The sequence below is a fragment of the Epinephelus moara genome, chromosome 3 (assembly GCF_006386435.1).
Source record: "Epinephelus moara isolate mb chromosome 3, YSFRI_EMoa_1.0, whole genome shotgun sequence".
NCBI lineage: Eukaryota > Metazoa > Chordata > Actinopteri > Perciformes > Serranidae > Epinephelus > Epinephelus moara.
Window position 1 is genome coordinate 35,399,050 of NC_065508.1, and position 13,439 is coordinate 35,412,488.

The following is a 13,439-nucleotide window of genomic DNA, read 5'->3' on the forward strand; positions in this document are numbered from 1 at the left end:
GCAAGAAGTCGCCGCTAATAGCCACTTGAAGCTAACTACAAACAATCGGGTCAGGACAGGAAGTAGGTCAGATTTCTCTTCAAATTAAAAGTGCCATCGCTCCCTCGTACCGCAGGAATATCTGAGCACCAGTACGTGTCTTTTACTTGAAAAAACCAACCGGAAGTGGTGGTTTGTTATTACCGCTAGCTTCCCTCCAGCACCGCTGCCAATAACCTCTCAGTTGAAGGAGGGACTTTGTTGAGCGCTGCGTTGGTGGATGCTTTACAGTCAGACAGGAGAACCGGGGACTTGAAGAAAAGCACTTTTCGGGATTTTCAGAGACTCACAGGCTATTTTTCTCAGACGGCATCACACGGCAGACAAACAGCAGATCGATAAACATGAAGAATCCTCTGTACTGGGCTATGCTGGTCGGGATGACCGTCCTGCTGATGGAGCAAGGTAAGTGATGGATTTTGTCATCCTTGGAGCACTTGTTATCGCCATCTCCGACTCTGGGACTGTTTGTCAATTTATGAAGTCCCCTATGCATGTCGGGGACAGTCTTTGGGCTTATTTGACACCAAGATGCTTGTCATGTAAGCCGCAGCTTAAATTAAGCGATTAGTGAAGTGCAGTTTGGTGCCAGTGGCTTGACTCTCTAAGTGTCCAAGGAGTTGATCTGAATGTATTTTTACACCACTTATATTAGGCTGCAGCCTTTTCCCTGAAAGTTTAATCCTGCCGAGGTTATTCTCAGCCGTATTAGTTCTGCTTTGGTTGTCCGTTTTTTCTTTGCAACTGGAATATAAATAATAAAAAGGCGCTAATATGCTGTCCGTCATGTTGGCTGTGTAGCGTTCAGTCACACTGCTCTTTATTTTAATGAACCTGCAATTAAAACTGAGCGGCTGTCCTTTTTGCGCGTGTGGCTCCTGCTGCCCGCGGATCATCTTGACGCATGGTAAATCTCACAGACGGGAGGTCTTTGCTGCAAAGTTGATTAAGTAGGCTATTAGGCTAGTTCTTAATCCACATTGACTGCGTGGTCAGGTCATCCAAGTTAAGCCATGTATTCTCCGGGCAGACAAGGGGGCTTTGCTGCTAGAAAGGAGTCTTTCTGACCTTGTTTACACCTGACATCAAAAATTCAATCGAAGAAGGAGATTGTGGCTTGATAGAGGTGCGTAAAAACATGCAGATAAAGGCCACCTGGAAATGAAAAAATATGAGCCCTAATCATCCTAGTGTTTGTTGCCTACTTACCTGTATTCTTCCTCAAGCTCCATCACCAGTCTACAGTAAGACACACACTCAAGGAAAAATAAAAAGCCCTCCTTGTCATTTGATAATAACCCTTAAAGTTAAATAAATTGATGGATTGACAAATAAATGAAGTGCATGAATCAATGGAGGTAGGAAGGAAGCAAAGGCCCTTTTTTCTCATCAGCTCTCCAAACCACACTGTTTTATTTGACCAGCAGCCCGTCTGCTCTTTATAGACGTGTCTTTGATTGGACAAAATGCTGCCCTCCAGAACCAAAGTCCTAGTATGTCCTGCACAGATCAAGCAGCTAGAATATTCTTGCACAAAGCGTTGAAATAATGATGCATATTTAAAAATATCAATGTCGAAAGTACCGATAAGGTCACAGGTTGACATCCTTGATAATGTTTTTAAGTTAAATGCCGACTTCACGATTCTGCTTTTGACCAACAGATTTAAAGCGTTTTATTCCTCTTATCAAACAGCCTCTTCAGCTGTACTGTGTGAGGGTTGCACTGAGTATCATGGGCAACTGCTACACGGAAACTCTGATGTTATGTGGCACACAGTTTTAGCATATAAAGCTCTGAAAAAACTGGGGCGCAGACTCTTTGCACTTTTCAACCTAATTATGTATTTTAGATGTGTCAGTGGTAAGAAAAAGATGGAATTAATCAAGTGGCTCACTCTGTGTGGTTTAGTAGACCAGAGAGAGCTTGTTTTAACCCCTACCTAATGAAATCCAGCACATACTGTCACTGTTAATAGCATATATCATTACTTATGTCACAGAGTGGTTAAGTCATTATTTTGCAGGCAAGGAATGGTGTCAAGCGCAAGGAAACCTCTGCAGACAACATTTTGAGAAAAACACATATTCCCGGTGAAACAGGCAGCCGGGGACAGAGCGTTTTGTTTTGTGTCACATTGCCGCGCTATTAAAAATGTCTGCTTTTCTATCTGTATTAAACACCTGGAAAAAAATGTCCCTACCCCCCATTTCAAGTCCAATCCATTCTCCAGACGGCACCGAAATTGTGCTGTAGTCATTTGCATATCAGCAGATCTCTTGCAGAATCAGAGATGTGTTAGATTAGATTAGATGAAACTTAAATGCTTCCCATGGGGAAATTGGGTCATTGCAGCAACAGAATAGGGCAGAGATAAGGACGAGGCAAATATAGAGCATTTTTGATAAAATAACAAATAAACAGAGCAAAAGAAAATATAGAGGATAATGAAGAAATAAAGACAGGCAGATTTACAGGTGGGCAGAGGTATGCAAGGTATACACGAGAGCCTCACTACCTCTCACAGCACAAAGCTATATTTCACATTTAAGGTTGTTTGGACAGCATTTTACAGAACCTGCATCCAGCATTGAATATGCTCATCAAATCAGAATCTTTATACATGTATATCCCTTATTGAACCAAACCAGATTTAGTTTTCAACGGTTGCAAATACCTTTAACTTATGTTATAAATAAAAGATACTCAAAGATTGGATTTAGAGCTGTAATCACTTCTTTTTGGCTGAGATGGCAGAAACATTAGTAGTCTTTAGAGGTGGCCTAATTCAGTTGAGACAATTCATCTGGTTTCTTTGGCAAACAAACAATCTTTGGCTGAGTACAGACAGCAGTTTGCAGAGAGTGCATTAATCAGACAACAACATCAACAATGAAAACAAAACAAAACAAACAGCAAAAAAGTGATATTTTGGCCTTTAGGCATATTAATTACAGAATTAACGTTATTTGCGCTGGATGCTCCCATTGTGAAATTCCGAAACTGATACTGGTCTTTTAAAAAACAATTGGCCTATAGCCAATGCAGATGTTTTTTTTTCTTGTTTATTTTTTGTCTTTGTTGTTATTTATTTCCCCTTTGTGCCAGGGAAACAAAGAAGGCTTCATTAAAAAAAACGCCTGGACTGTTTTAAAGTCAAGCAGTCCTTCATCGCACTACCTTTCAATGAGCACAAATTCAACACACAGATTTATGGTATGACCTTTATTATAACATTTATTTCACATGAAACATCTTTTTTTTATTTTCAAGTAACTGCTTCAAAGCCTTTCTACTGGGGCTGTAATCAAGGAAAAGCTTGGTTGACTGAAATTCTACCTTCTCTTCAACCAATGGGTTGGTCAATGGGGAAAAAAATGCTGCACACTGAGTGCACTCTACCTGGTAGCATTGTGTGTCCACCAAAGCATTTGCCCAGAGCAAGTAAACTCAAGTGAAAAATAAAATAAAAATATCTAAAACTTAACTGCGCACTGTGAGGCATTTCCAGCTGAACTTCATGCACGACTCTGCCTCACCACTAAGTGCTGAACACTGATGTGAAAAATCTGACATAACAGTAGTTTAAGTAGTTAAAATTGTCATATACGACATAAGGTTACTAACCCTATGTATCTCGGTAATGCTGTATGCAAGAGAGACTTACTATTTTTAGCCCAGTAGCTAACAATAGCCATCCTGCTGCTTTAACAAGGGCCTTGTTGTGATTGTATACCTTTCAGAAGCTTTGTAATCCAGCCGGGGCGGCACGGTGGTGTGGTGGTTAGCACTGTCGCCTCACAGCAAGAGGGTTGCCGGTTCGATCCCGGGCGTGGGAGCCCTTCTGTGCAGAGTTTGCATGTTCTCCCTGTGTCAGCGTGGGTTCTCTCCGGGCACTCCGGCTTCCTCCCACAGGCCAAAGACATGCAGATTGGGGACTAGGTTAATTGATAACTCTAAATTGTCCGTAGGTGTGAATGTGAGTGTGAGTGGTTGTCTGTCTCTATGTGTCAGCCCTGCGATAATCTGGAGACCTGTCCAGGGTTTACCCTGCCTCTCGCCCAATGTCAGCTGGGATAGGCTCCAGCCCCTCCGCTACCCTCAAGAGGATGAAGCGGTTAGAAGATGAATGAATGAATGTAATCCAGCCTTGAACTGCAGTGTGTCTTTGGAGACTTAGTAAAATACATCCATGAAGATAAATCCAACACTGAATGTTTTCTGTGACTATTTATCGGTTTTTCCGATTAAAGGTGCGAGTTAAAAAATGTTTAACTTTGGGTAAAATGCTGTGCTCATCGATGTCACCAGCTGTCCAATCACAGTAGAGAAGGGGTGGGACAAATATTAAAAAGGCCCAATAGTCACATAATACATCAAGTCCTGAACAACAACAACTGCTATCATATCATAATTCCCTCTAGTAATATCGACAAATTTCTCATTCAAACAGCTGCGCTTATTCAAATGTCTCAACAAGAATACATTTTGCAAGATTACATTTGAACACATCACGAGAATGTTATAATTTACCTTCATCCAAGACTCCTTATTACTGAATAGAGCTTGAACACTACATAATGCAACCTTTGTCAGTTGTTAGCTCCGGCCACTGGCTGCTAACAGCTGACATTAAGTCGCTCTCCTCCTGCTGATTTCGTCACAGATTTGTTGTTCACAATGTAGCATTATCAGAAAAACAATAGGGTGCATCCTCTGATGTGGCAATAGTGAGTTTACCTTGTCTTTTCATTCCGAAGGTGTCCCGGGTAAGATCTCTGTCTGTCCCTAAGACATTTTCTATTGAACCCTGAACGACAGCACGCCATTAATCTCAAGCCCTGCTTTTTAGCCTGCGCAAATTGATGTGACACAACAGAAAAACATCTGTCACCAAATATTGGCTGATACTGATGTTTGGCCAATAAATCAGTGCATCTCTGTTTAGCGCTGATGTTTGGAGAAAGTGTAGGTAAGCGGTGGTTTAGCCTTGGAACTCTGGCTCCAGGTAATTTTCAATACAGGAAACTGATCTTAAATGGAATATCCAAACATTATCATGTTCCAAAATTAACGTTTCCTGTACAGTACTGTAAGTTATTATTATGACCGCTTCAAACCCCTTTATATCAATATGGGTTTAGCTGCCAAGTGTGCTGTCATCATTGTTTTCACATGCTGGACTGAAAATCTATTTTTAAAGTAGAAGGTGTCTGTTATAGAAGCTCCTGTCATGGTCTGATCTGATTATAATCTCAGATAGAAGCAGATTTTGCACATCCTGTCTGTTCATGAGAGAAATAATGATATTTTGGCACACATACAGATGTGTGGAAAAATATGCAGAGGACCCCGCTGGTCAGAACTGAGGTGGATGTAGAGAGCAGGGCAGATCACAGGAGCAGAGAAAAACATGCGATTGATAGAGACAGTAAGAGGTGCCTGGGCTGAAGCGCTCGACTAGTTGGCTGGCTGAGGCTGGAGCCACTGTGGCAGGAAACACTGTACATCTGGATGGCAGTCGACACGAATAAGTGCTTGAAGCGCTTCTCAGTGCACCTCGAGGGGATGAGCCGCAGGCTAAAATTGCTGTGGGGCTGTGTCAGCTCACTGGAGGGCGGGAGGCTTTGTCCAAAATGAAGATCAGTTCAGTTTCCTGTTGACGTGTTTTGCGCTATAGTTCTTTTTTCTTTCTTTTTTATTATATAGCATTAATTTCCAGGACACAATCAGCATCATGCAGAGTACAACATAGTGTCACGCTGTCCATTGGCTTTTTCATGTGCAAGGAGAAAATATGTGTGAATATGTCAAGGTCAGCTTCCCAGTGCCTCTCACTGAATGCAGTCTTGCATCATTTTGACCATATTATATGTTTGGCACTGGCAGTTGTATGCATCCACCATGACAAAATTGCCACACTTGAATCACACATGAAAAACGCAGTAGTACAGAGTGTGTGCCTGGAATGAGCCGTACAGATCTTTTCTTGTTTTCTATAAGGTGAGGCAGTAGAGTTCACACAGCTCAAACAAAGAGTGCCTCCTGCTTTTCTGCAGCTGGTCGCACCGTTTCTGTCTGTGCATTGAATATGCAAGTAGCTTTCAGAATGTTTCCTGAAACCAGGAAGAATCTGAACCCCAACAGTTGATCATCCTCCGCGAAAACCGAATGAACAAACTCCAACATGTGAGGAGTAGGTGGGAAGCAATCAAATACTGACATCAGTGGGTGTTGTGGTTTTTCGCAAGGAGGAAAAGAACTTGCAAACAAAAAAGGAAAAAGCAAACAACAACAAAAAAAAAACCAGCCAAACATCCCAAAACCAAACTGCTCCAAAAGACGCAGCACATGTTCTTTTCGTAACAAAGAAAACAAGAGTGTTTCTTTCTGGAGTATTAATCCAGCTTAAGATAAACACTGGTAATGAGGCAGCCTCATTGTTTAAGCGGGCTTCCTCCCTCCCTCTTTCTCTGTATGTGGGAGAAGACAGTGCTGGCTGTGTTGCCAGGATGCAGCACAAACTCTTGTGGTTTTTTTGGCCGAGACCCTTGCAGGCCTGTGTATTGTGCCCTTGTCCTTCCTTCATCAGCCCATGTCAGCCAAAGACGAGAATTATTGCCGGTTAGATCGAAATTTGGAGCAACAGCTGTTATTGGATGACCAGCTAAGAGAGCATTGATGGATAGGGGTGGTGGTGCGGGAGCCATGGTGTGCTCGCTGTATGCAGCCTTTTGTTAAAGACATTGAGATCATTGTTGATGGCTCGAGTGTGTTCTCTTCTTATCGCGGGGCTACAGCTACTCAGTAGGGATCTCAAGGCAAAAGGGGCAGAGCTGTTGCTGTAAAAAAATTTCTTTGTCCGTCTCCCGGTGCTCAGTCCACATAAAGCCTTGGAGCAGAATGTACAGGCAGAGAAGGCAGATGGCCGACAATGGCAGGTAGATATCGCCACCTGTGTATAGTGGCGTGATATCAAAACGTGATAAATGAAAGTCATGTAAATTGGCCATGAGATGCCATTAAAGACAGCCTCTCAGCTGGAAAGCCCAAGTTCACCCCGAGACACTCCTGCACCAAGATGTATTGATGTTTCTATCTGAACATGAAGCACTGGTATGTGTCTTTCTGATGCACTTTCACTGAACCTGCCTGTCGACCTTTACTCTAGATAGTCATTTACTACACTTCCAGAATCCCCCCCAAGGACCAGCATGAATCTGTTGCACACAGCTGTTAGGTACAGGCTATCACTTAAAAAAAAGTATGAATGACTGAGAATTAAGTGCATGATTGCTTTATTTTAATTTAAATGCAATGTAGGTAGCCTATAACCCCTAATTACGCTGCACAAAAGACCTTCTGTTAATTCACACAATGGCAACCTGTAGCTCCAGAACCACATGTGGCTCTTTAACCCTCTCCATACCCACTCCCTGTGGGTATGAAAAAAAAAAAAAAAAAGAAAAAAAAAAAAATATATATATATATATATATATTAATAAATGGAAAAGAAAACTGTTTTTTTGACATTTTAATTTATCATTGTTGTAGACATGGTCATTTGTATCTATTAGTAATGTTGGTAGGTTATCTAGACTTAATAGGCTGTGCTACCATCATTATAAGGCTCAAATATGTTTGGCAGATTTCTTTTGGGTCAAAAGTGGCTCTTTTGATAATAAAGGTTGCCGACCCCCTGGCCAGTCTCTGAACCCATCAGGTATCGGTCTGATGACAATTTAGCTTCTGGGTGCAACAGCCAATGTTTTGGGAGTTCCAGTGTAGCCAGCATTCATTTCTCTTCCTTGCGCTGGTCTATAAACAGCATGTCACTGTCCCAAATTAAGTTTTTGTCGCACTGGCCAAGGTAGTTGAATAAAATTCACAGGCCAATCATTTATTTTACAGGCCAATAATAATAAATCCCCTTTTGTTTCACATTTGCATGTGTTTTATTACATGTCATTGATATAATAAGGTGTTATGTTGAATACAAACTTGAAGAGGTCAGAGCAAAATTTGGAGAAAGATTATTTTAATGTAGGCCCTCAGCATGTGCATAAGATTCCTCAGGTCTAGGGCTTTTATTGTGAAAGGTTAGCACGGAAGAATTAGTGAAACTGTAATGTGCTGCTGTTGGCAATTTTGGAGGCAATAAAGAGTTTGCCATCTTGGTTCAGACTATGGATCCTCTGTGTTATTATTCTTGTGTTATTACTAGGGATGCACAATAATATCAGCACGTCATTGGTATCAGCCAGTATCGGCTTTAAAATGTATCGGCATATGGGATATCGGCAAAAAAATCCAGTATCGTGCATTCCTAGCTAGGCTTGTGCCGATTTCCAGTTTAACTGGTTCGGTCCGGTTTAAGAGCTCCACCCGGTTTAATTCACGTCAACCGGATAAACCGGAGAGAGAAAAGAAAAAAAAGCTTTTCACATCGGCGGCGTGTCAAGGGACTATGTTCAACTTATCTTGCATTGTAACATGCATTATGACAACTTAATAAGGTTTATATATGTTTATAAATGAAGTGGAGGAGCCTACAAGTGTTTTGTTTAGTTTGTCACAGAGGCTTCAGAGGGACTCCGCAGCTCCGCTCCGCTCAGCTGTCAGCTGCTGCTGCGAGAGATCAAATTTCATTGGGGGCGGGGAAAAGTGCGAGGGAGTCAGCAGTCATTCAGTTTGTTGCCCTAGTAACCCATTTCCACTGAAGAAGTTCCTGGTACTATTTGGGTGGCTGGAACTGCTACAGGAACGTCCTCTCGCTCGGCCCTCTCAACCGCCGTGTCTCCACTGAGAGAGCGGAGTCAGAGGAAGGTTCCTTGGTGTCCTTCTGCGTGTTCTTCTTCTTCTTGTGTAACCTTGTGTGTATTGTCGGTTAATACAGCATTACCGCCACCTAGTGGTTTGGAAGCACATTACACCTATAAATGGCTTTTACTGGAAAAAATAGCTCAGATGCGACCCCTACTGGTAAAATTAGGTATATAATTCGATATATATATATGTATATATATATATATATATATATATATATATATATTCGACATTTGGCTTTAAATCAAACCGGTTGGAAAATTTTCAAACCGGCACAAGCCTAGCTATTACTATCACTATGATAGTTTAGTGCAGTAGCTGATTTCCTGTAGTGCTTGAGAAGGTCAGTTTTGCTGCATCGTTTAGATGGCCATAAAAAGACATCTGTAGTGTCTGTATGGATGTAGAACTGTTACCCTACCATACTCTACATTAACCCAAGTTTTCTGTATGACAGTTACAGCTTTATTTAGAAATATAAATACAGCATGCACAACCAATTGCAATGAAGTGAACCCGTGATTTTTGGGGCCCCTGGGTCCAGGGGCGGTTGCCTGCTATGCCCAGTTGATGATCCAGCCTTTACCCCAGTTGAAATGTTCTGAGGACAGTGACAGCTGAGTGCAGGGCCCAGTCTGTGTGATGGATCTGAGTGATGCTTCAGTGACACTGCTGATGGTTGTTTTACTGGTAACTGGGGACAAGTCAGTGGTATTTTACAAAGTTGGAAAAAAATGTTACAGGGCAAGTGCTCTCATACTATGTGACTCTTGAATTCAGATAGACAACTAAAGATCCCATATTTTATGTTTTCTTACCAACAAATGGCCAACTTTTGAATAAAAAGTGAGAGCCGTGTTATGTAGGTAGACAGAACAATAGAAATACAACCTCTCCCATGGCTGCATTGCATTCTGGTCTATTGAGTCTGCTGTTACAGGTAAAATTGGTATTTTTGCTTCCTCTATAGGCGTTGAAAATATCTGGATGTGACATCCATGAAATAAGAAAAACACAGACCCAAGCAACAAAATATAAGATTGATCACCAAGTGCTTTTTATATGTTTTCTTTTCCCTATTGTTGTTCCACAGCTTGAGTCAAGAGGTTGCCTTGAATATGAAACTTTTTTTCCATTAAACGTCATGGTGCTGCCCTTTTCAATAGAATATTAAGGAAATTAGAACCATTATGAGATGATGAGTGTCTGTAACTGACAATTGGTACTCCACAGATGTGAAATTGCCACTTTGCCTGTTTCATGGAAACAACAAGAGGCCCTGTTTGTTTTCTGAAAAGGCAAATTTCAAATTAGATGTAATTGTTATCCAGTTGTCTTTTTCAGTTCTGTGGTGGGAAGCAATTTCCATGTTGCATTCTATTTCTGTATTCAGTATTGCCTTTTTATTTGTGTGTGTGTGTGTGTGTGTGTGTGTGTGTGTGTGTGTGTAATTTTTCACAGACTCATATCATAAATGAGTCATTTGTGGGTTGTAGAAAGTTTGTTGTAAGAGTTTAATGGAAGCCTGATTGATTTACTCACACTCAGTTTGGGTCAACAATCAATTTGCTGCACTGGAATTTCACTGAAGGCTTTCAATACTGAGGCTGCATTGTGTAAGGCATTGACAATTCAGCAAACAAAGAAGGAAAACAACAAATCTCAGGAGAGGCTGAGAGAAAAAAAGAAAAACATATTTCTTGAATATAATTAGATTATTACTGTACTGGTACTGTATGACATTCCTAATGTATAACATGACAAGAGGCCGATGGGGAGACAGAAACAGACAGATACACTGACTTTCTCCAAGGGGAAACCTCTGAAATGTTGATATTTGAAATGCAGATAAACATTGCCAGGTAAATCTGTCATGGGCAGAAAGTGCAAGCAGAATCATTTTTTTTTCTTTTTTTTTGTTTATTTTTCATACTGCAGGTGATGGAAATGTGCTGAATAAAGTACTTAGTTTGCACATGGCTTCGCTTTCACTTCCTGGCTATCAAATAATGCTCTGTCATCACACAGTAGCAATACCTTCAGTTGCACAAACGTAAAGAGCTAAGCTTATTGAGAAGCTTTCCTCCCCCACGTAGTTTGCCAAGTCCCAGTGAAGTGGTCATGTGACTTGGTGGCCATCAGGGACCTTGCCAGGGAGGGCTGATTAATAAGCAACTGGGATAGTGACTTCAGACTGTGTCCATTCACCAGGTTGTTGTGTCTGAGGAATGCTGCCTCCTTGAGAAACCCACAGTTCACACTTCGCACTGTTTGTTTCTAAGTAAAAAGCTTTACAGGACAGCCGTATATACTGTATATCTAATATCTAATTATATTCAAGGACAGCTCTTTATATATATGTATATATATATATCTATACACGCACGCACGCATGCACACACACACACACACACACACACACACACACACACACACTGTATATATAAACTGTATACATGCGTGTGTGTGTGTGTCTGTGTGTGTGGTGTATGTCCTTTGGGTGAGGGAATGCCAAAGGCTGTTTAGCAGAGTTCCATGAAGCACTCAGAGTTTCAAAATCTTCCATTGTTTTTTTGACTTTTGACACAAAGGAACAATATTTTTGAAGAGTTTAGAGGAGCTAAAGTAAAGAGGAAATGGCTGAGAGGCAAAGATTCCAAGTTACCAGGCATCTCACAAGCTATTCTTGTTTGTTAGGAGAATTATTTATGAAGCAGTTACAGTATATGCAGCAGCAAGTTACGTATTTTATTGCCACTTTATGTCTCTTATTTGCATAGTCTAACATATAGTCTGTTATTTAGGATTGTTTTTGTTTTTTTTGGGGTTTTTTTGGTAAAGCTTAAAACAGGAAATGTGATCAAAATGATAAAGTAACAAGCAGGAGGAGACAATATACTTTCACTGTGACCTCTAAAAAGACTCAAATAACAAACTGAATCAAAGCGGCAAGCAGCGATGAATGGGCCTTTGCACTTTCCCACATGTTCGAGGTACTGGCGGGATGCCAGATGACACAGCTGTGCATTTCTGCAGCCATCCCACACTGGATGCATGAGTTATGCTAAACCAAACTAAGTGTGTTTTGTGCCCAAACCTTACCAGACTTACCAGCTCGGTAGGGTTTTGCAAATCTTGGGTTACTTTCTAGCCACGACCCAACAATGTTCCATGAAAACTTAAAACTCCTCATTGCAAAGGCCTGAAGTTTGCACTTGCCAAATTTAATGTTGATGGGGTTAAATCTTTAGGAAGTGTTCATTAAAGTACAGCACCTGTAAATACTGAAAAATGCCCTTAAGTTAAGTGTGTTCTTCAAAATGGCTGACTTCCTTTTGGTTTTTGGGTATAGTTTCAAAGGGATTTTTTTTTTTAACCTGGAGATGTTACAATTACCTACCAAATTTCTAAGTGAAATTGAAAGGGGCTTTTACTTTGAACACTGTTGGGGGTTGCTATTGAGCCAATTTGGCAAACTTAAGCTCTAGACCCATTTCAATTTTCACCACTTCTGACGTGTGTACAAAGTCATGAGTTTGCAAGCATGCCCAGGCCCTAAAAAATGCATCTGAGTTTGGTAAAGACAAAAAAAATCCTAGCAATTTCAATACGCTTCATACTTCCTTTGGTGCTCTGGCCTTAATTAGCAAAGAGTATAAAGTTAAGGTGTTTTTTAGTGTTTTTTTGTCAGTAAAGAAATGCAAAGACTCCTCAAGACACAGGCCAAGTTCCTGTGTCCTGCTTGCCAACTGCTCATTAAAGTGAACGGGGATAGCCCTGAAGTTAGCAAGCAAAGTTAGTCTCCCATTAGAACCAGACCGGGCTCACTTTAAGGTCCAGTGTTTAGGATTTAGGGGTGGTGACGCAATGTGGTCGAGCACATGCACGCATTTTCAACGAGTCAAAGGTCCATTTATTATAGTTGGTAAAGCCAACCACAAGCGATAATACTGTCATATTCAAAACAACAAAATAAAAATACATAATATAATAAAATAAAATACCATTTCCATTTTGACATAAATTCAGATAAATACTCAAATAAAACAAAACCTTTCAACACCTTTCTTTTCTTTTTGAACTTGGAATGTGCCATTTTCATTCAATCTAGGCTCCTACTGCTGTCAAACTATCCTAAGCATAAGGCTTCAAAAGCGAAAATAAAAAAGTGCCATTCTCGCTAACAGCCTATCAGCGCATCGTTGGCATGGAGATTACAGCCCATTTACACGTGCTGACCAAACCAAAACACACACACAGTAAAGGAGTCACGTCAAAGAGCATGGATACCAAGAGGCGAAGCTCCGTTGAATTTTTGCCAACAGCCACTAGGGGCGCTGCCACCATTTTGGACTGTTGAGCTTGGACTGTTGCGCCCAGACAACATGCAAGATGTCAAGGAGAGAGGAGAAAAAAAGTAAAAGAAAACAGTGTAGTGCAATTAACTGCAACAACTATCAGTGGAACACCCCGCACCTGGCCTTCCACCGTTTGGTTCATTTTCAGATACCGACAGGTAAGAACTCTTGAGGTGTAAGTTTTAAAGTGTTTTAATATCAATTTAATATGCCAGT

At 41.0% G+C, this 13,439-nt stretch overlaps 1 protein-coding gene across 1 annotated transcript in view; it reads left to right on the top strand.

The window, feature by feature from the left end:
* Nucleotides 1–245: 245 nt before the first annotated feature.
* The window catches only part of ntm (neurotrimin), a 645,802-nt gene continuing 632,608 nt past the window's right edge, over nt 246–13,439 (top strand). Inside the window, exon 1 of the mRNA XM_050036038.1 lies at nt 246–444. Coding sequence (XP_049891995.1) covers nt 384–444 — 61 coding nt within the window. The 5' untranslated portion in view covers nt 246–383. The remainder of the gene's footprint in view (nt 445–13,439) is intronic.